Source organism: Macrotis lagotis, chromosome 3 (assembly GCF_037893015.1).
Source record: "Macrotis lagotis isolate mMagLag1 chromosome 3, bilby.v1.9.chrom.fasta, whole genome shotgun sequence".
Taxonomy (NCBI): Eukaryota; Metazoa; Chordata; class Mammalia; order Peramelemorphia; family Peramelidae; genus Macrotis; species Macrotis lagotis.
In genome coordinates, this window is record NC_133660.1 from 117845997 (window position 1) to 117867335 (window position 21339).

Consider the following 21339-nt stretch of genomic DNA (forward strand, 5'->3'; position numbering starts at 1 on the left):
CTTTATTCTCCTTCTTATCTTCCTTGGTTTCCTACCTACCTGCCCACAATGTTCTTTCTACCCAGAATATGCTTTCCTCCCTATCTTATACTTCTCTTTCCTTTCATTCCCCCATCTACGTACTCCCCACCCCAGTCTCTGCCTGTCAAAATCCTTCCCAGGTCCAATGTAGCCTTCCTTCCTGTCATTCCTGACTTTCCCAGTCTGAAGTACCTTTTTTCCAATCTCTGAATTTTCATTTAAATTTTTATCTTTGTTCATATGTCTGCCACAATATATCATTTTTTGAATTGTACTATAATTATCTATTTACATGTTTTATCTTCCTTATATTAGATTGTAAGTTCCATGAGAGGAAGTTATTAAATTTTTTGGGATCCCCACAGTACTTTGAATTTATCATTTAATAAGTGTTTGAAGTGAAACTTTCTTCATTTTTATACTTGGAAAAGGATAGAATGATTCCCATTTGAAATATTATTTATACAGAACTGGAATTCATGCTCCAGATAGAAGTTGCACTAAGTGACCAGCAAAGGGCATTTTTTATATAATTAAACACAGTTAAATCCAAAGAGTTAGACGTATTGCATTTTTACTAGATCACTTATTCTGAAATACCATAAAATTAATTAATTTAGTTTTGGAAGATAGTCCTTGGGAGCTCTGTGTACATATATATTTTAAAATAATAAAAGAAAATTTTAGCATAAAAATAAATATATTTACTTTGTGAAATTTTTGAAACTTAAGATCTTTTACTTGACCTTTAACAATTTAGAAATCCAGGCATTTAAAGCTTTAAGATGAACATGATTTCTTTTTTTGTTTCATAGATGCATGAACTTGACCATGTTTAATACAGTTCATTAAATTTCATAGTATCAGTACCAGATCCTTTTGGAAGAAAGCTATGGATAATAGAATACAATTGCTGAGAATGTATTTCTGGACTAGACTTTTGTTTAAAGGGGAAAAAAAACCCACCCAGACTAAAAAGGCAATGTCTTTACTCCCCCCCCCCCCCCCCATGGATTTAATCCTCCCTTTCTAAATTATGCAAAATTAAATTAAAACAAAACTAAAGAATGAAGTGAAATTGATCTTCCCTCCTTCCTCCCCTATTTAGCTCCATCCTAAAAGGCAAGCTCTTTTTCTTAGCAGTGTAAAGAATTCTATCATAACTGCTTTTCTTTGTTTCTGTACTTTATTTTTACACCTATACTGCTTGTAGACTTGTTAATTAATTAGCCCTCACCCCTTTAGAGTTTTCTTTCTTCATTTATCAGTAAGTTAAGTGATGATTCCATCTGGTTGTATTTCTTTTTGGAATTGAAATGTGGTACTCTTGTGCCTTTCCTTGAAGCAAATGGTCTTTGATAAAAAATGATTTGAAATCAAGAGTAGTTTTTTCCCTTATACTATATAGCTGCTTATGCTATCCATAGACCTTGCCAAAAAAATAACCTTTCAAGGTACTTGAGAAATGATCACAAATCATTCTGTATCACATAATTTAACAACTATGAGTGAAACTTTGGGTAAGTGACAATATATTTACACGTGTCAGATTTGATTTGTTACTTGATATTTTTTAATGTTCTGATGGAAAATTAAAGGAATGTAAATGATATTCCTTTTGTAAAGTACAGTTAGGTCTTATTAAGATTTTGTTATTAGACATTGAAGAGAGGAGAAATTTACAAATGACAGTGGTTTGTGTTTCTGCCCAGTGAAAGAGAGGCAAAGCACATGAAATAATCTAAATATTGCTGTTGTTTGTAGTATACTTACACTTTACTGAAACTTGATTTATATTTTGGAGGTATTTTAACATTTTAAAATCTTTTATAGGCTCTGTTTTGCAATTAGCTGTTGAAAATTTTAAGTTCTTAAAGTTAGAATATGGATATAACTTGACAACCTGTGACCTTTAAAATGTGGTTAAACTTATTTTAGAGTTGTGGACAAATTAATATTTTTGCTTATTAGCCTACTGGCTTGTGATTCATGCTTTTTTCTCATTATTTTTCATTGTACATTTTAAATGACATCAAAGAACTTTCCATGGTGGCACAGCTGAGATTTGAGTTTTTGTTTTTTGCACATTTCATTTGCCTTTCATTTAAAATGCTAAATGATTCTATATCAGGTAAAATTCAATATACTATATTGCCCCCCCTCCTTTTCTTTTAGAAAAAACTTAATTAAATGTTAGCTGGCTAAGGCTTTGATACTTGAAATCTGTTATTGAATTATTTTTGTATCAAATATTATTTTTATTGATATTTTTCTCTGATTTAATTTAGTAAAATTGTACCATTTTCCTAGGTTGAGCAGTCTTAGAACTATATGTTTACCTCTCCATATGACTGTAACTCCTACATGAAAAGGGTTTTTTGCACTTGATAAACCTTTTTTTTTTTGAGACTTAATTTTTAAACCTTCATGAACCTAAATGTTACATTTAGCTATGCTGTAGAATCTTGGTTTTCTTTCTGTTTTGGTTGAAATCGTTTCTTTTGGATTGACAGATGAGCTATTTTTGGTTATTACCCTGATTTAAAGTGATAGTTTTAGTAGGATGGTCAGAGTCAGAGACGCTTAAAAACAATCCCACAAGTTAGCAGCAGAAGCAGTTTGTGTCAGTGGGAATCACACTTTAATAAAGAAAACTAAAGCATATGTGTGGTCACAACCAATCTTTGTCATTATGCCATGAAAGCATTGGGATTTGTGATCAAAGCATTGGGCTAATCCTGTATTATAGGATAACCTTAGATTGAACCTTTCAGATTTTTATTTCAGAAGATGATCTGCCACATTCTAGAGACCATGTTACCTGCCTCAAAGTCCTGACCACCTAGTTAAACAATACAGATTAAAACTATTTTCATCAATTCAGAAGAAAGTGCAAATTATAAATGTCTTGCTGTTCATCTGTCGGTGTTATTTACTGATCAGTTCAGCTTGTTTTAAAATGCTGAACATGTGTTTTTTATCCACAGCTGAGTCTTCTCTTCTGATGAATATAAAACATAATTCAGTTTGTAAAATGCTTCAAAAGTATTGGAAAGACATGAACTTTGACTTGGTTAACCAAATTTTCTCTGTCAGGTAGATGGTTTTTGAGCTGATGTACTAAACAATAAATTAGGGTCATTACTATTTCTTACATAGTAGAACTAATGTTAAAGTTATGTTGTATGATATACAAATGATTTTTAGATTAATTTTTAAAACTTCATTATCAGCATTTCAGTGGTATATATGTAATAACTTAGAAATATAATTGTGGGTTTCTTTGGATGTATAGATATATGTATACATCTATCCATTCAGCCATGTAAACATATATATATATATATATATATATATACTTATTGTTTTCTGTATCTTGAACTAACTTGCAGTATCTTAAAATATTATTATAATCCATCAATATATTGGCTGGATAATGAAAAAATAGTTACCTCATACATGGTGAGGTGACTGAAATGGGTCCTTATGCAAAACTGGATTTTTTTCAGTTATAATTGGAATTATACTAGCCTCTTACTAATTATGAAATATATTTGAGTTTTTAACATGCACTAATATATCCTCTCAACTCCAGTCATATGCATTTTGAATGAATGCCTCAGGCTTCTTACATATCCATGTTAATATCCTTGCTCAGCATTAATTGCTTTAAAGCATTTTCCTTGTTTTGGAATTCAGTATTGTTTTTATTTTAAACCAAGTAATTAAAGGAGAATGTCTTTTCCACTTGTGAAATTCCTTTTAAAATAAAAAAGATAAATTTGTACTTTATATATATATATATATATATATATATATATATAACTGCTTGCTTCTGTGTGAGCATACGTATATGTATAGTCACATATAATATATAGGAAATTCTAAATATGGAAACATGTAGTCTTATTTCATTTTTTTATTCTAAAAAAATGTATACACAATATCCAGTGACAGAATATAGCCATCAGCTGTGCTATAAGCTCTCATCCTCCTACCACCATTCTCCAGAATTTATTTAGCTCTAAATCTAGCTTAGATGCAGCTCTTTCGCCTTCATGCCAAAATGCACTCTCCCTAAATTAGATAGTGGGGTGAACAAATTGATTTATGGCATGGTTGTCTCATGGGCTTGCTATGTTTTTCTTTTATTTTGCTTCTACTATCTCCACATTTGTTTCTCTTGTCTGTATCTAAAGAAAGCAGTTTGGAAAATTCACACAAAGCTATGGTAGTGATTACTGAAAGGTTATCATATGTTGAGCTAAGCAGAATGAAAAAGTTCACTGAAGGGAAAAGAAAATATCTTGGTGTTCTCCAATGAAAAAACTCTCTGATTCTAGTAATCACCAGAATTTTCTTTGTGTATTTTATTAATGTGGATTTTAGACAACTGCTATCAGGGTAATTTAGGAAGCATTATTGAACAGTATTGTGTGAATGGTTTTGTAAGCATATAGCTAATTGGTAAAATCATAGAACTCGAGGATTAGGGACTTGTTGAAAAGAGAAAAAATGTATTTTATCTTCTAAATTTATTAATTTTGTGACACGAAGGATTAATATTGGACTGTTTCACCTGCAAAAATGGCACAGATTTGTGATGAATTACAATAGGATAGAAATTGAGAGTACACCTAGGCAGAAAAAATGAGAGAGAATTGAGATCATCCTCAGTTTTGGAAACAACTGAGTTAGGTGTGTGTGGGGGGGGGTTTCTTTTATTTTGGGGGGGATGGGGTCTGGGGCAATGGGGTTAATTGATTTACCCAATGTCATAAAACTAATAAGGATCAGTTGTTTGAGGTTGGATTTGAACTCAGGTTCTTCTGACTCAGGGCTGGTACTCTATCCACTGCACCACTAAGCTGTCCCAGTTAGTTTGCATTGCTTATGACTTTGAGTAAAGGTAAAAATTGATGAAAATTTATAAGAAAATATTTGCAGACCTCAGAAATTATGACAAAAAAAGAAAATGTTTGGGGCGGCTAGGTGGTGCAGTGGATAAAACACTGGCCCTGGAGTCAGGAGTACCTGGCTTCAAATCTGGTCTCAGACACTTAATAATTACCTAGCTGTGTGGCCTTGGGCAAGCTACTTAACCCCATTTGCCTTGCAAAAAAACAAAAAAAAATTTAGTTGGAGGAATTCAATATGAGTATGTAGCTAGCTCTGCAGAGGTGATAATTATCATATATCGTCATTATTAAAGAGTCCTGGAAAAGTTCATAGTATAGAGAAATATTTTTCAAAGAAGATCAGGAAATGGCTATTTGAAAAAGAAAAAAGAATTAGAAAGTAATAATAGTGCAAAAACAAGCCATTGTCAGAAGGGACTTCTCATCCTTTGTTAGAAAATATATATGTTAGAATGCCATTTAACATTTCACTCTTATAAGCACTTAGTGATATTATGATTAAGTTTTTCACTAAGCAGTTGATGATGTTTGTCTTTTGTTATTGAAGAAGACTGACATCAGGGAGTGATGCTATGACATACATGGGAATTGGATTTCAGTGGGAGTTGGGGGAGCTGTGCTAAATCACCAGCCTCACTTTCGCCTCCTGTCCTCCTGGATATGATGCAGTCAAGACTAAGTTATTTCCCCAATGTCACACACCTAGTAAGTTTCAAGGATCAGAGGACAGATTTCACTTCAGGTCCTCCTGACTCCTGGGCTGGTGCTCTATCCACTGCACCACCAAGCATACTCAAATTATCCAAAAATATGTTAAATGATTCTTTTCTATTTAATTTGTCCTGGATAACATTCTCAAATAATGTTAGTTGGAGGAAGGTAGGTGGATCATTGAAAAAAACACTGTCTCTAGAATCACAAAGATCTGAGCTTAAAAACAGGCTTATACATTTATATCTGTGCAACCCTGGACAAGTCACTTAATTTGTTTGCTTTAATCCATCATAAAAGTATATGACAAACCACTCTAGTATCTCTCCCTAGAAATCCCACAGAACTGACTGAATGACTAAACTACAATTTTAGTTTGTTTCTCCAGTATCCAATATAATGTCCCCTGTATTGTAAGCATCTAATTATATGTTGGTGTTGAACATCAAACAGTAGGAGTTAAATGTGTAATTAGTTGTTAAATTATGTGATACGGAATCTAAATATGGTAGAAATTTAGAGAAGTGAAAGAGCTGTGAGGTCTGCGAGAAGTTTGGAGATTGTGGGATTTGATCTGGGCCTTGAAGTAGGTTAGGATTTGGACCAATGGATTAACTTTAGAAGAAGTATATGAGGAATGCGTAGGTGTGGAAAAAAATGTGAAAAGATGTGAAAAAAAATCTGTGGGTTGTAAACTCAATGCGAATCAATCAAATTCAATCAGAAAATCAGCGGGGGGGGACTAATGCAAACTTAGAATTTGTTCAGAAAAGTATAATTTTTAAAATAGTCTTCCTTTAGTCAATCAGTCTTTAATCCTTTATTAAGTACTCAAAATGTGTCAGACACCTTGCTAAGGTCCAGGATACAAATAGAAGCAGAAAGGCAGTCCTTACTTACATTCTAACAGGCAATATAACACATAAAAGGAGCGGAAATAGGAGGGGGAAGTTAAGAATAACTACAAATTTAATTTTAATGTAAGAAACACCTTCTTGAAAATTAGAACCATTCAAAAATAGATTAAATTGCCTTTTCGGAAGGAAATGGACTTCATCTTTGAGGTATTGAGGCAAAGACTGGGTTTGACAGATTCAGAAAAGTTGTATATGAAATTTCTTTTTGAAATATTATAGGATCCTTCTATTTTTTAGATTTTTTGATTCTGTGGAGAGAAAAGGGAGCATTCCAATGAATGAAAACAAAACAAGGGAACATACAGAAGTAGAAATAAGTAGGATGAACTCATGAGTCAATAAGAATCAGTGTACTAAATACAACAGAGGGGAACTGTTGAGAAATGAATAATAATGTAATAAATGTATGAGTATGAGTAGCAAATGAATATGAGTGAAATTAGTAGAATAAAAAATTAATAAATTATAAGTAATAAATGAATGAATATGAATCAAATTAATAGAATAAAAATCAAAACATCTATAATTTGTACATCTCATAAACTAATGAACAAGGTACTGAGTATATAAATACAAAATAAATTATAGCCTGCCCTCAAGAAATTTAGAATCTAATAGAAGTTGAAATGTATTGAGATGCAAAGGAGAGATTTAGAAAAATTGAGAAGTTTGAGGAAAAAAAGTGATAGCTTTTAGCTAGGATATCAGAGATTTCAAGAAGAAAATGGTACTCAAATGAATCATGACAAAAGTGAAGACTCTAGGTAGGCAGAGAGTGAATGTTGTTATTTGGCCTTTGTTCTTGAAAAGGACCGTGACTTTAAGGGAGGCAATGCCATGATTTGCAAGAGAACTGGATTTCAGTAAAGAAGGGTTGTGCAAAGTCACCCACCTCACTTTCTCCTCCAGAGCTATCTGGGTCCAGATATAGATCAGGATGACTGGAGATGACCCTAGATGCAGTGGAAGACCTTGTCGCTTTTAAGCTAGGGTGTTTAAGAGGTCTCAGTTTGACTGAGGCAGTACTCTTTTAGTAATTAAAGCAGATAAAAAAGAAATGAAGCAAAGAATGGACTCTTTTTCACAGTCCCAAAAAAATATCTGGGTGGGGGAGATTTTAGGTTTTCTGATCCAAACTGAAACAATTGCTATTTGCATTCATTTTGATCCAGTCTTGGCTCAAACAATGACCAAGTAGGGATCTGTCTGAAATCTATTTTTGGCCAATCCATGAGAGCCAGAGTGATTTGGGACCTATAAACTCCAAAACGTCTTGCCAATTTCTGGGATCAAAATTAAGAATGGAGAGAGGAGGAGGAAACAGGGAGAGAGAGAGAGAGAGAGATGGAGATGGAGATGGAGATGGAGATGGAGATGGAAGGGGAGAGATTTTGTGCATGTAAGAGAGAATATAAAGGAGCTGTGTTGCCCAATTCTACTAAGTAAGTACCATGTTCAGGTTGCTGAGTTGACAGCTAAAGATACAAAAAAGCTAGAACCCTCAGTGGATCCACATGGCAGTAGAAGAGATAGGATATATGGACATAAGGACAGAAAGACAAAATAAATGATATAGATAGGCCTATTTAGATTCAGAAGGAAGGCTTCCCAGAGAAAGTGAGAGTTTAAGTTGTTGAGGTAAAGATAATAAAGTGAATGATGAGTTTGGTTGTATTGAAGTATTTATATGGGATAATAATTGCAAAAGAGTGGTAGAAAAGGACCCAGGTGACAGAGGATCTCGAATATTACTTGTAATCAACAATTGATCACTTGGATTTGATACAATGAACAACTGGGAATCACTCACAGTTTTTCTCAGAAATTAGGTAAAAACTGAGGGGTTGAGTTTGTGATACATACACACATCCATCTTTTACCTCTTTGCCTTTGCCTAGGTTGTCTCTAACCTCTTCCTTGGAGAGCCCTGAGCTTCCTTCAAAGCTCAAGTGACACCTCTTCCCCGGGGGGTCTCTCTTGATCTTCTACATAATAACCTTTTATATATTTGATATTTATCTTGAACTTATCCTTTTAACCATTCCAATAATATAATTTGAGAACATGATATGGTTTATATTTGTCATTATATCTCAACACCTTATATATGACCTAGCAGGTAATAATACTTAATAAATTCTTGTTGTATGAATTGCATATTTTCACACTATAAGAAAACCAAGGATGTCTAAAATCAGGGACATTAGTGGAGCTGGTTAAGGAGAAGGAGTCAAACATAGAGGAGGGAAACCAGACACAAGAAGCTGAGAATCATGGTAAAAGACTTAAAAAACCAAAAGTCCAAGGGAAATAATCTGATTAAAAACCTAGCAGATAAACCATCTGAAGCCAAAACACAAAAATAAATAAAAATTTTACTCTGAAGGAAAATGAACTATTATTCTTCAGTCAAAAAAAAAATTCTTTGGACTCCTCAGAGAACATGAAACAATTTTAAAATGCCCCAAAAGAGGGGGAGGAAATTTCGTAAAATATATTCAGAGCTAATTTAGATTTTGGAATCAGAGCTTTCAACACAGATTTTTTTTTTTAGGTTTTTGCAAGGCGGATGGGGTTAAGTGGCTTGCCCAAGGCTACACAGTTAGGTAATTATTAAGTGTCTGAGGCCAAATTTGAACTCAGTTATTTCTGACTTCAGGGCCAGTGCTCTATCCACTGCACCACCTAGCTACCCCCTCAACTCTGAATTTTAAAAGACAAACAACAGATTACAGAATTTAGAAGTCACATAGGCATCCCTAGAGTGTGAGTCTAGTGGATCTCCCTCATTCTATCAATAAACACAGACAGACTTTTTTGCTGTGTGTAATGGAGATGCAAATACAAATAATAAATATACTCTACTTTCATCTAGTTTATGGTCTAATTTAGAGCTTAGTCATTTTTGTCTTGAGGAAAGACTAGCCATCTAAATACATTGCTTATGGTATTGACCTACCCTTTGGAAACTTGTTGGAATTTTAAATACTTTTGTCCCTGCTGTATATCATTAATGGAATATTACCTAATGGAGGTGAGAGAAAATAAAGAATTTGAGGGAAAAAGATTACCAATTCCAGCACACAAAGAAAGAGTTAATCTTTCCTTTCCCTCATTCAAATAAATGGGAAACATCTTCCTCATTTAATTCACCATATTCTCACAATCATTGCAGTATTTTAGTTTCTCATCACCTTCTAAATTGGTTTTCTCACTCTACTCCATTATCCACATTGATAGGCCACCAGTCTGGACCTCTTTCTAATTCTACCTCTTAGAATCCCTGTCTTCTTTCAAAACATATCTTGTATCATTTCCTACAGGATTCTTCCTTCTCTTTTCTTTGCAATTATATAAATGTATATATCATGAATCCTCTTCCATCCTTTTCCCTCAAATATACCCTTTCAATTACGAAATGTTTTTTCCCATTTTACTTCTGTATTTATATCCTATGTTCTGGACAGTAAACTAGGCCCTGGGATCAAAAGACAAAAATAAAACAGTACCTGATCTCAAAGAGTTTCCATTATATCAGCGAAGAAATGAACACATAGAGATATGAATTAGAATAAATATGATGTAGTTTTAGGGAAACATCATTATGGATTCAGGGTAGGCTTCAAAATAAAATGTGTTGAAGAGAGAGTAAAAGAGAAGCAAAGAGAACATTTGAGAGGGCGTAGGTAAGGGAGAATTTCTGAGATAAGATAGAATTCTGAACTTGGATTCAAGAATATTTTAGTTCAAATTTGACCCTGGGCAAGTCACTTAACCTTTTGAGTCTAGTGTATTTCCCTTCTTCCATCAATAAATACTGACAGACTTTTTTGCTGTATGCACTGGGGATGCAAATACAAATAATATTTTCTATTTTCAACAAGTTTATCTAATTTAAAGTTTCCTGTTGCCTTGACCACAAAATGGGGAGGATTCTTGCACTTACTCCCCAGGATTGTTGGGAAAATAAAATGAGATAATCAAACTCCTAGCCCAGGGTTCAGCACAGAATAGGTCCACATGCTTGTTTTCTGGCTTCCCCCCTCCTTCCTTCTTTCCTTCCGTCGCTTTTTTCTTTTTCTTCCTTCTCTTTTTGTCCTTTCTTCCTTTCTTTTCTCTCTCTATTCTTTTATCCCTCCCTTCTTCCCTGAAAGAAAAAAAAACCTGTTAATATGCTAAAGGATACTATCTGCTGGTAATTGTTGCCTTTCTAAGGATACATATTTGGTTTGTAAATCTTTTAAGGCTCACAGACTATACAAATAGTTAGCAATACTCTGAGGTGGGTAAGTGAAGCTTAACTACTAACCATTGAAGTGGTAGCATAATATTTTAGTTGAATCTTTAGTATTCTTTAAATAGATCTTCATGTCTTTTACAGGATACTTTAGTTTATACTTATTCCCTTAATTTCTTTTTCTTGACTTATTTATATAGTAGTATATTTAGAAATATGTCTAAAAGTAATGGTAACAATGGACATCTTTGCTATATCCCCAATCTTATTGAAAGACCTCTAGCATTTCTCCATTAAAGGCACTGCATGCTCTTGATTTTAGATAAAATTGTCTACCAAACTGAAATAGTCCATTTATTTCTATGCTTTCAAGTGTTCTAAAAGTATAGGAATACTGTATTTTGACAAGAGCTTTTTCTTTACTGTTGGCATAATGCATGTGTATTTTATTATTTTTTTCTTAAGGTGATCTTATTATGTTTTTATTTTTTTCCTAGCATTGAGCTCCCTATGCATTCTAGCAACCTGGTTATGTTGTATAATTATTTTATTGCTGCTTTACGTATATTTTATTCAATATTTTTGTATCAGTATTTATTATATATTGTAGTCTATAGTTTACTTTTTCTGATTTATTTCTCCCTGGCTTAGCTATCAGATCCATATCTGTCATAGTAAAAAACCTTATAGTATCCCTTTTTTTCAAACTATGCAATGTTAGAATCAATTGTTCTTTGAATATTTGATAAAACTCAATTGTAAATTCATGTATTCCTGTGGGGATTTTTTTTTTGAGAGTTACTTTATGCCTTGTTCAGTTTCTTTTCCTGAAACTGGGCTATTTATGGTATATTTCCTATTTTGAGCAATAATTTATATTTTTTATTAATATACATCACATTTAGGTTATCAGTTTTGTTGGTTTAAAATTGGGCCAATATTTTCTACTAATTTACTTTTTTTTGACAATTTGGATTTCTTCTTTTTTCTTAATCAGATAAGTTAATGACTTATTTCATTTTTTTTTCAAAAAGCCTCCATTTCCCTTTCAATTATGTATAATATTGGTTCTTCTGAGATTATGGTGACCTATAATTAGTGTGAACCATCATCTAAAGAATATTGTGTAAGAAATGGTCTTTTGAAAGTTCAAGTAACTTAGGGTGTTGGTCAGTGTTCTCCTTTTCTTAGACAACCTGAGTCTAACTCTTATATATACCAGTGGATGGATACAACTTTTTAAAACTCACTTTCCTTATCTTCTCTTCAAATTCCTCATTCTCATTTCTTTATTCTCTTGGGGGGGGTAAAGAGCTTATTTTACATATATGTGCGTATATATGTGCATATATACATATATATATATGTAACAGAGTTCATAAGTGGGGTTCCCAGGGGGTGGCTAGGTGGTGCAGTGAATAGAGCACCGGCCTTGGAGTCAGGAGTACCTGGGTTCAAATCCGACCTCAGACACTTAATAATTCCCTAGCCGTGTGGTCTTGGGCAAGCCACTTAACCCCATTGCCTTAAAAAAATGTAAAAAAAATAAGTGGGGTTCCCTGTTTATTTTTTATAATAGTATTAGTATGCTATAGACAAACCAGTTTTTCCTCTCTCCTCCCTTCCCTTTCCCTTTCCTGTCTCCTTTTCTCTCCTCTTCCTCATTCTTTGCTCTCCTCTCCTCCCTATTCTCATCTTCTTATTTTTCTTTTCTTCTAATAATTAAATTCTAAAGGCTCAAAGGGAAACGATCTAACAAGAAGGAAAAAAAATGAATTTTTCTGAAGACAATGATGTATATGTACAGAGAATTCATCAATCTTCTTAGATCTTATAAAAAAGGTACACAAGCCAAAAACAAGACCAAGTAACAGTAAATGAATGATAGTGTGTAGCATGATAAAAATGTCAGGAATGCTAAAGCTCAGAATGAGCCAAGACTGATGACAGAAGTCAAAAACAAAAACAAAAAAAAGATTTGTTTTGGTTTATTAAGTGCTTTTTAACTATAATAGAATAAAAGGCGAGGGAGGGGGTAAAACAATAGACACAATCTTTACTTAGGTTGGATGGGACAGTGATCAAGTCAACAAGTATTTATTAAGTATTTGCTAAGTGTCAGTAGATTATGGGACAAAAGGACTTCTGTCATTCTCTCTGTTTTTCTTTACATATATATGTGTGTATACACATATGTGTATATACATACATATACACATATAAAAACATATACAGATAGTGCTGAGGTTATGAAAACTAGTGTGACTGGAAAGATAATAATCATGTTTGTCCTTCTTTCTCAAAGACCATAAAATCAGGGAGGTGATGCCATGACAAGCACATGAATTAGATTTGAATGAGGGGGGGGCTGTGCTAGGTCATCAGCTTCACTTTCTCCTCCAGAGCCATCTGAGTCCAGTGGCCAGATATAAATCAGGATGACTGGACATAACCCTGGATATGAGTTAGTCAGGGTTAAGTGACTTACCCAAGATCACACAGCTAGTACATGGCATATGCCTGGGGTGGGATTCAAACTCCTGTCCTCCTGACTCCAAGACAGTGCTCTCTCTCTACTGTACTTAGCTGCCCGTACCTGAAAAGATAATGTTATTTTCAATAGAAATAGGAAAGCTTAGAAGAAGATGGTTGGGTTTGGAGGAAGAAAATATAATACTTGTGATTCATTCATAGCAATCTATTCCTGCTCCCTTTCTGTTGCTCACTCTGCTTCATCCAAAATGAAAAGAACCTTCTGGCAGCTGTCTGTCAGGGTCATAATCATGAAGTAATTTGGGCATCAAATGATGCAGAATTGAGGTTTTCCCAAAGGCATCTAATGAAGCCATTCATAAAGGATCATGTAAGAAACTTGCACAGTAGAAGAAAGGGGAGGTATTGAGGGAATTTGAAGGATATCAGATTAGGTATGGTTGTGAGGTGAACCCCATGATAATAGCTATGTCAGTGAGGTTTGAGTAGACCTGCCTTCCCACAGCCTTATTGACTGTTCATATAACTTGAGATATGACCAAGCTCCCCTCTAACAGGAAATGATGAGATAGCCTCCTTGGAGACAGTTCCCCAGGTCATCTAGAATGATGCTCTGTGTAATCTATTAAACAAACAAGTACTATACAGTAATTTTGTGGAAGCCAGTTTTTTTTTCCAGTTTAGTTCAGCAAACTTTTATTATGTATTTGCTCTTTGCCAAACCTGTGTAGAAATGAAACTTGCCCACAGAAGGGTAAGTATTAACTGTGGCCACTTTTTAGGAACCGTAGAATAATATATTTGCTATTTAAGTTGAGAAGTTTTATTGCCACAATTTCCTCATCTGTAACAATCAGGAGAAGGAAATCTTTGCTAAGAAAACACCAAATTGGGTCACAGAATGTTGGACACAACTGAAATTACCAAACTGAACTTAACATCCTTCATAGAAATGCTATTGCTTTATTTTATAATATAGTGGAAAGATCGTTAAGCTTAGAAAAGACAGGTTTTCAAACTCTGTCACCTACTAGCTGTCTGACCTTAAGCAAGTTGAATTACTTCTCTGAGAATCATTGTTCTAAGTTGTAAAGTGTGAGAGGAAGAAGAAGAGGGAGATGAAAATATTTATTTTACCTACATCACTGAGTTGTTCTTGTGTATCAAATAAAATATATAACGCTCTTTGTGAATCTTAAAACCCCATATCATCATTATTATTATTTGTTTTAAAGGAGAAAAAGACGACATTTTTGTTTGGGGGCCCTGAGGCAACTCCATGAGGTTATGAATCGTTTTATATTTGGACAAATATTAATGGTGTAGTGTGGTGGGGGTTTTTTTAGGTTTTATTTTTTGGATTAATATTTATGTCTCATATATTGAAAGCCATATATATTCATAAGAGCCAGTCATGTCAGATGGTAAAAGAAGCAAAAAAAACCCCAGTATTTGTTTTTAATCCATCAGAAATGTATATATAAAATTTGATATTTAAAATATTTATTGCCATATATTATACCAAAATTTGTATCCTCATTGTAACTTATTAGAAAGCTATAATTCTTTTAAAGAATGAATGCATCTTTCTTTCCCATTCTACATCAAACCAGTTATACTTTCCAAGATAAATCAAAACCCTGAAACTTTGTTGTGACACCTTCTTAAAGTAATATACCTTTAAACTTGTAAAAGTACCCTCTGTTCTCTCTCCTTCATTTGTCTAGTTTAAATAGTTTCCAGCCTCTTGTCACCAGGTACTTGTCAGGCATTTGGTAGATAAGCTCATTTTTACCCTGCTTAGTTAATTAAGGTGATTGTAAACAAAAGATGTACAATTCAAAGTCAAGCCGAATTTCACATGGATGATGGAGGTGATAATAGCTTAATTCCTGCTTGATCTTTCCTGTCTTTGCTCTGGCTAGCATACACTGACCTTGTCCACAATTGGATGACCTCCCTATTTTATTCCCCTGTTTTGAAAGCTGCTCTTGCCATAGCTAGCCCTGAGGGGGTATCTGGGAGACCACTGATCCACTGACCCATGTCAAGACTGGATTTTCAGTCTGATCAACTGGGCCTCTGACAAGGTTATATGTTGGACTTACTGAACATAAAAGCTAAAGAGCCTGCATTTTTCTGCCTCTTTAGTGACATGCACATATACTTTGTATTAGGAAAATACAGTTTTATTCTAGTAATTTCCTATGAAATTCATTTCCTAATTTAATATATTCATTTTAAAGTTGCCAAATTCTATCTAAAGTCTCCCTCTTTTTTATTTTGTAGATTTTAATGGAATTAATTTCTTAAAACTGAACCTGAATATTTAGAGATTTAAGAAACATATGTAAAAGCATATGCATTATAAAATTTGACATTTTTCAGCATAAAAGACTAGGTTTTAAAAATTCTTAGTGTGTCATTGGGAAGAATTCATAATTTCCTTTGAAAATCTTAACATATATTAAGTATACATAGTATGACTTATATATCATAGTAGAATATAGTCTTATAAGTATCAAAGCATATATATTTAATTTTAAAATCATGCTTTTAATGCTACTCATGCATTTCATTTGAAAGTATTGTTACAAAACATTTCTTAAAGTGAAGTCTATCACCTTCCTTTGAGTGGTGATTCGAATTTGGACAAACTCTCATAGGACTCTTTTATGTGGATAGATAGTAAGAAAGAAAAATAATTTTCACCTTCAACTGTTTAATTTTTTCATTCTCCTGTTTCTTCTTCCACACAATTAGACATTATCAGTTCTACATTTTATAATGTGACATTGTCTTTTTATTTTTATGTAGGAGCTGATCCCTGAATTTTATTATCTTCCTGAGATGTTTGTCAACTTCAATAATTATAATCTTGGAGTGATGGATGATGGGACAGTGGTGTCTGATGTTGAACTTCCTCCTTGGGCCAAAAGTTCAGAAGAATTCGTTCGTATAAACAGATTGGTAAGATAGTAATCATGGCTTTGTCTGTCAAAGGTCTATTCTTATGTGGCATATAAAAATTAACCCAGGTCCTTTTGTACAAAACTGAGTTTGCTATAGATTGCAGAATGATAAGACATTCCTTGGTTCCATTTTGCTAATATTAGCTTGTTGTTTTCAGATATGGATAATACCTAAGAGTTATTCATGCCCCTGGAATAGTGTGTCCTACCAAAAATGCAGTTTTGCTTTTGCTAGTATTACTATCTTTGCTTTAAGTTGAAGAGTCTGTATTTTTTTGATATGGGAAGCATTGCTTCATATTATCTCCCATATTGTATTCTTTGAAGGCAGTACTTCTGTAATATTTAAAATATATGAACTTTTAAAAAGTTATTTAGTACAATATTTACTATAAAATTACTACTTGTTACCATTGCATAACTGACATATGACATATAAATATCCTGGTCTTGGTTCTTTTAGCAATTTGTGTCATCCTTAAGAAAGAATATCCACCTACTATCTTTTTTAACTTTTGATAGAAATTTCACAGCAGTAAATTAGGTTTTTATTCCCTGTATTTATAATTCAACTTCTCTTAATAGTATTTTTGGTAATCATAATCTTAGAAGTCCTAACCAGCCATCATAGCTTCTTATTTGCTAATGAACAACAAAATATTAAAATTTAACTGTTTAAATAATATGTTAATTTTAAAAAATACATCATCCTCACTTCTCATTAGCTCTTTTTACTTCATTCTCCCCAAATGCTAATCTCAATCTTTCTTTTCCTAAAATTGTACAATGTAGCTCATGTAGCACGCCAGCTTTTACCAAATGCTTCAAAAGATATTCACTGTATCACTGTATTTAAACTTAGTCTTTTAAGTATAGCTCTGCAATGGGTAAGAAGTTCTATAGTTGAAATGTTTCAGTGGATTTTTTTAAGGAAAAGTGAAGATAGGAAAGTTGACTTGATTTGGTGTTTGCCATTCTTCTATACTTAGTCTCTTGAGGGAGTCCTTTAAGAAAAAATTAATTATTGTGATCAGAACCATGTAATTAATAAAACATGGGGTTCAAAGGTAATTTGAAGCCTAAAGGAACCAACTCTCTTTAAATCAAGTGAGCATATGTAGTACTGCTAAACATGCTGGGGGAAGTGTGTTATAGTGGAGTATTCTTTTTGGCTTTACAATGAACCTTGGCTGATAGTCATGTTTTAAAGATTTCATCTCTTATCAGTGTTTTAATTTGACAACTTGAAGGATTTAGTAGTTCATCTTGTAAGCTGGTCCTCCTTCTCATTCCCCCTACCCCCATCTTTATGCCATACTCCCCTGAAAATAGAGGATTAGATATTAGAAAGTGTCAACTTATCAACCAATTCAGATCTGCTTGTGGGAATCCCATGTTTTTATGAAATTACATATTTTGTAGTATTCTGCAGTATTAAAATAATTCCAATTTTTTTGTTTTTAAAAATCGTAAGGTATTTGGTTTTTATTTTAATTCTATCAGTTTCATAGATTTTATAGTTTATTTCATGATTTTTTTTTCTTTAGAGCATTAGAAATCAGAAGTAAGTCAAGTGCAGAAGCAGTTTTCGTTTGGAATTGGATGAGTTTTATGCCACTAATATTTTTTTGTCTCTGATTTGGTTGGGGAAGGAGAAAGAAATAACATTATTTTGTTGATTTTTGTGAAGAAATTTGGAACTCCCCACAAATAATGAGCAAAGCTTTGGTATAGTACAGATTCATTTTATGTTTTTAGGTTGATTTATTTTATGTTTTCTTTTTAACCTCCTTGGGCTGACTAAATGATTAGTATCATATTTTATGTATCTGTTAGCGTGTTATCACATGAGGTATTTTTCCCTTTTTTGCTTTTTTTTTTGCTTTGCCTCTTCAAGTCTACAGATTTTATGCAATGATTGTAGCTCATGAAATGCATACTACTTTGATCTGTGACCTTTTTGTGGTGCTAATCGGGTTCCTGATATCATTATACCTTGCTCATTAATCATATTTCCTGCAGCCCGTCAGGCAACCAGACAGCCCAAGTCCCTGTTTTCAGCCCTCTGTTGGCAGGTTTCTGCTTTTCCAGATTATTACAGTGCGATACTTTGGCTTCTCATAACCAGAGCCACATCAAGCTGTGTGCTACAATTAAAGTCAGATGGTCCTCAGGTTGAACAGGGATATAGTGTTGCAGCTGTCTGTCTTCCTGGAACAGACCAGCACTAGGAACAGATGATATATAGGACAGTGAAAAATAACAGATTGTACAGTACCAGGTTAGTAGCAGGGGATCGCAGCATTAATTAATGGACATATTTATATTAAATTGATATACAGCTCATCATTTCAAAATACTATGGAGCACAGTTGTTAATTCAAGAAGATAGAATACTTTTTAAGGATATAAATGACTATATTTTGATTGATACTGTGTTGGGATTGCCTATTCCGATTGTATTTACTAAAGAAAAATAATAACTCTATGGTTAAAGAACTGATATAATTGTGGTCGGGGGGGGGAGGGATTTTGCTAGTAGTTAAGCTAAAGATTTTCATTTTGTAAGAAATGCTGTATTGGGATTTTGGCCAAATACCGAGAATCAAACAGTCTGCATGTTTTGAAAGTAAACACTAAAAAGATGCAATTTTTCTCAGGGAAAGGAATAAAATTCCCATTATTCTGGGTATTTGGAACAAAAGTGAAATTGAATATGAACCTCCAATTTGACTTGGATTTTGTTCTCAATGTTCTATAAGACTGAAGATCTTTGATTCCAAATACTACAAAGAAAAAATAAGCAATAGGATTTTATCTTCAAAATAGTGAGATTCCTTAATTCGCTACTTTTAATGCAGGACAACTATAGACTTTGTTGTTTCTTTATATAGGGAATCCCTGTCTAAATTCAAGAGGCAAATCTGTGAATGTTTATTTTTTTTTAATATTTTGACAAATACATTACAGCTTAATTTTTTCCTTTGTGATTATATATATTTATATGACTTGGAAAACATTTTTCTAAAGAATCCATAGGTAGTTCCATTGCCAAAGTGACACATAATATGGACATTTTTAAGACCTTCTGCTTTGGAGTCTTTTCTAAAAATACATTTTATTTAGGTGAAACAAGTCAAATTGATTCAGTTAAAATAAAATAGTCCTGTTTTCACCTAGGGAAACTTGTCTTCTTTCATCCTTTCCTCCTCAGTTTTCTGTTGTGAAAAGATGTAATCTCAAAATCTACTGCAAGGAAATAGAAATAATGAGTTTTTAATAATATGTATTTAAGAAGACATAATAGTCTAGATGTGAGGATCTGAAAATATAACTTACTGTGGGTTTGTTTTATGGAGACTAGAAGAAGAAGAGTATGTTGATGCTGAAGAGAGCGTAAGGAGCATAAATCAACTCAAGTGATCTTTTGATGTCAGCCGTCAAAAGTTGTGAAGAAAGACAGAAAGTTTTAGAGTCCCTGTAGGTTAGAAAGTGAAGAGGAGAGGAAGGGAGCTGACAGGTTATAGACTGAATTGATCAAGATTGGATCAAAGAAATGCTAATCAAAATTTTATTTGCCCAGAACAGAGACTCAGAACAATATTTTTTGGCAGGAAGTAAAAGTCTAGTTATTAATTCAAGTGGCCACAGGATTACTAGTTTTGATCTGAAACATAGAAAGAAGTCTGTTCATCCTCCAAAGATGAATAAAGACCTAAAGTTACAAATTTGGACTTAGATTAGAGGATAAAAACTGAAGTGAATTTATTAGAAAGGCTCACTGAATAAAAGAGAAATGAAATAGGAAAAGTTCAGCACAGATGATATAATATTCTAAACTTGTGACCATTAAAGTGTGTAGTTTTAGGCTGTGTATTATTTATGAGTCTACCTATTCTTTATAGAATTGGTTTACCCAAAGGAGAAAGTGTTGGAGCTTGGGAGAGTCCATTATTCTATGTCATACATCTATAAAGTATCATGGTGAAATGGAAAAAAAAAAAAGGAACATTGAATGTAGAATCAAAGGATCTGAATTTGAGTCTTCCTTTTGCCATTCTCAATAACTATGTGATCATAAGCAAGAGGGAAGTTTTCTATGTGTTAGTGTTTTTTCAAAAAAATTAAGTACTATTAATCTAAAAAGAAGAGAATACCTGTTTATAGGGTTTTAAAATGTTTATAATGTTTTGTCTATAATGTTCATTCCACCTATAGTGCTCCTTTGCCTTTTACTTCTTTCCATCTGAAGATATTTTCATTCTTTCTCTATCTCTAAGTCCCATCATACTGAGCCCAAAAATTCACTTAATCGATAAAAAAAGAAAAACAGGGTAAGAGTGGGGCGGGGGGGAGGAAACCATAGAATTGTGGCACAAAGGTGAAATATATGTTACATGTACACATGCTTCCTTCTTTATAGTTTTCCTATATTTGCAAAGATCTTTCTCTTTTTCCATCCTTTTGCAAAGGTTAGACTGTAGTCTGAGAATTCAGTTCAGTGTCTGAGAACTCTAGAAATGCTGTCAGATTACCTTTGTCTATCAGTGACTCCCACAAGTAGAGTGCCTTGACCAGGAACAACCCCACTGTTATTTTCTACTTCATAGTATGCGTCCTTTCTTCAGCCATCCTTAAATAATTGCTTCATCTTGAAATAGGTAAGTAGATAGCAATTCTCTTAAAGAATAGAGATAAAAGAACTGCCCCCCCCAGGGGAGACCTAGAAGCATTGGGTGATATTTGATCACATAAAGATTAGAAACAATCTGTTATACATTTCTCAAGATCATAGGGATTAGTCATAAAATTTAGTCTAGAGAGTAATCTAGTTTCTTCAAGGACATTTTAAAAAAATGTTTTATTGTGTTTTGTTTTTACATTATAAACATTTATAGATCACTTCTACTTAAGAGGCCTTTTTTAACAAAGAAAAAGTTAAGTTATAGTGACCTCATCTGAATATGAATGCAACATTTTACATCTCTAACATACTCCCACTTCTCCATTTTAAAAAATGGACAGAAATCTCTTTTCCCTTAGCCCATTTTAAAAAAAGAAAAAAAACT

The 21339-nt window shown here is 33.2% G+C and overlaps 1 protein-coding gene across 4 annotated transcripts in view; it reads left to right on the forward strand.

Moving 5' to 3' along the window:
• Positions 1-21339, forward strand: part of LRBA (LPS responsive beige-like anchor protein) — an 832197-nt gene that overhangs the window by 651226 nt on the left and 159632 nt on the right. For all 4 annotated transcript variants that reach the window (XM_074229149.1, XM_074229148.1, XM_074229150.1 and 1 more), the window contains exon 46: positions 16116-16268. In XM_074229149.1, the coding sequence (XP_074085250.1) occupies positions 16116-16268 (153 nt within the window). The remainder of the gene's footprint in view (positions 1-16115; positions 16269-21339) is intronic.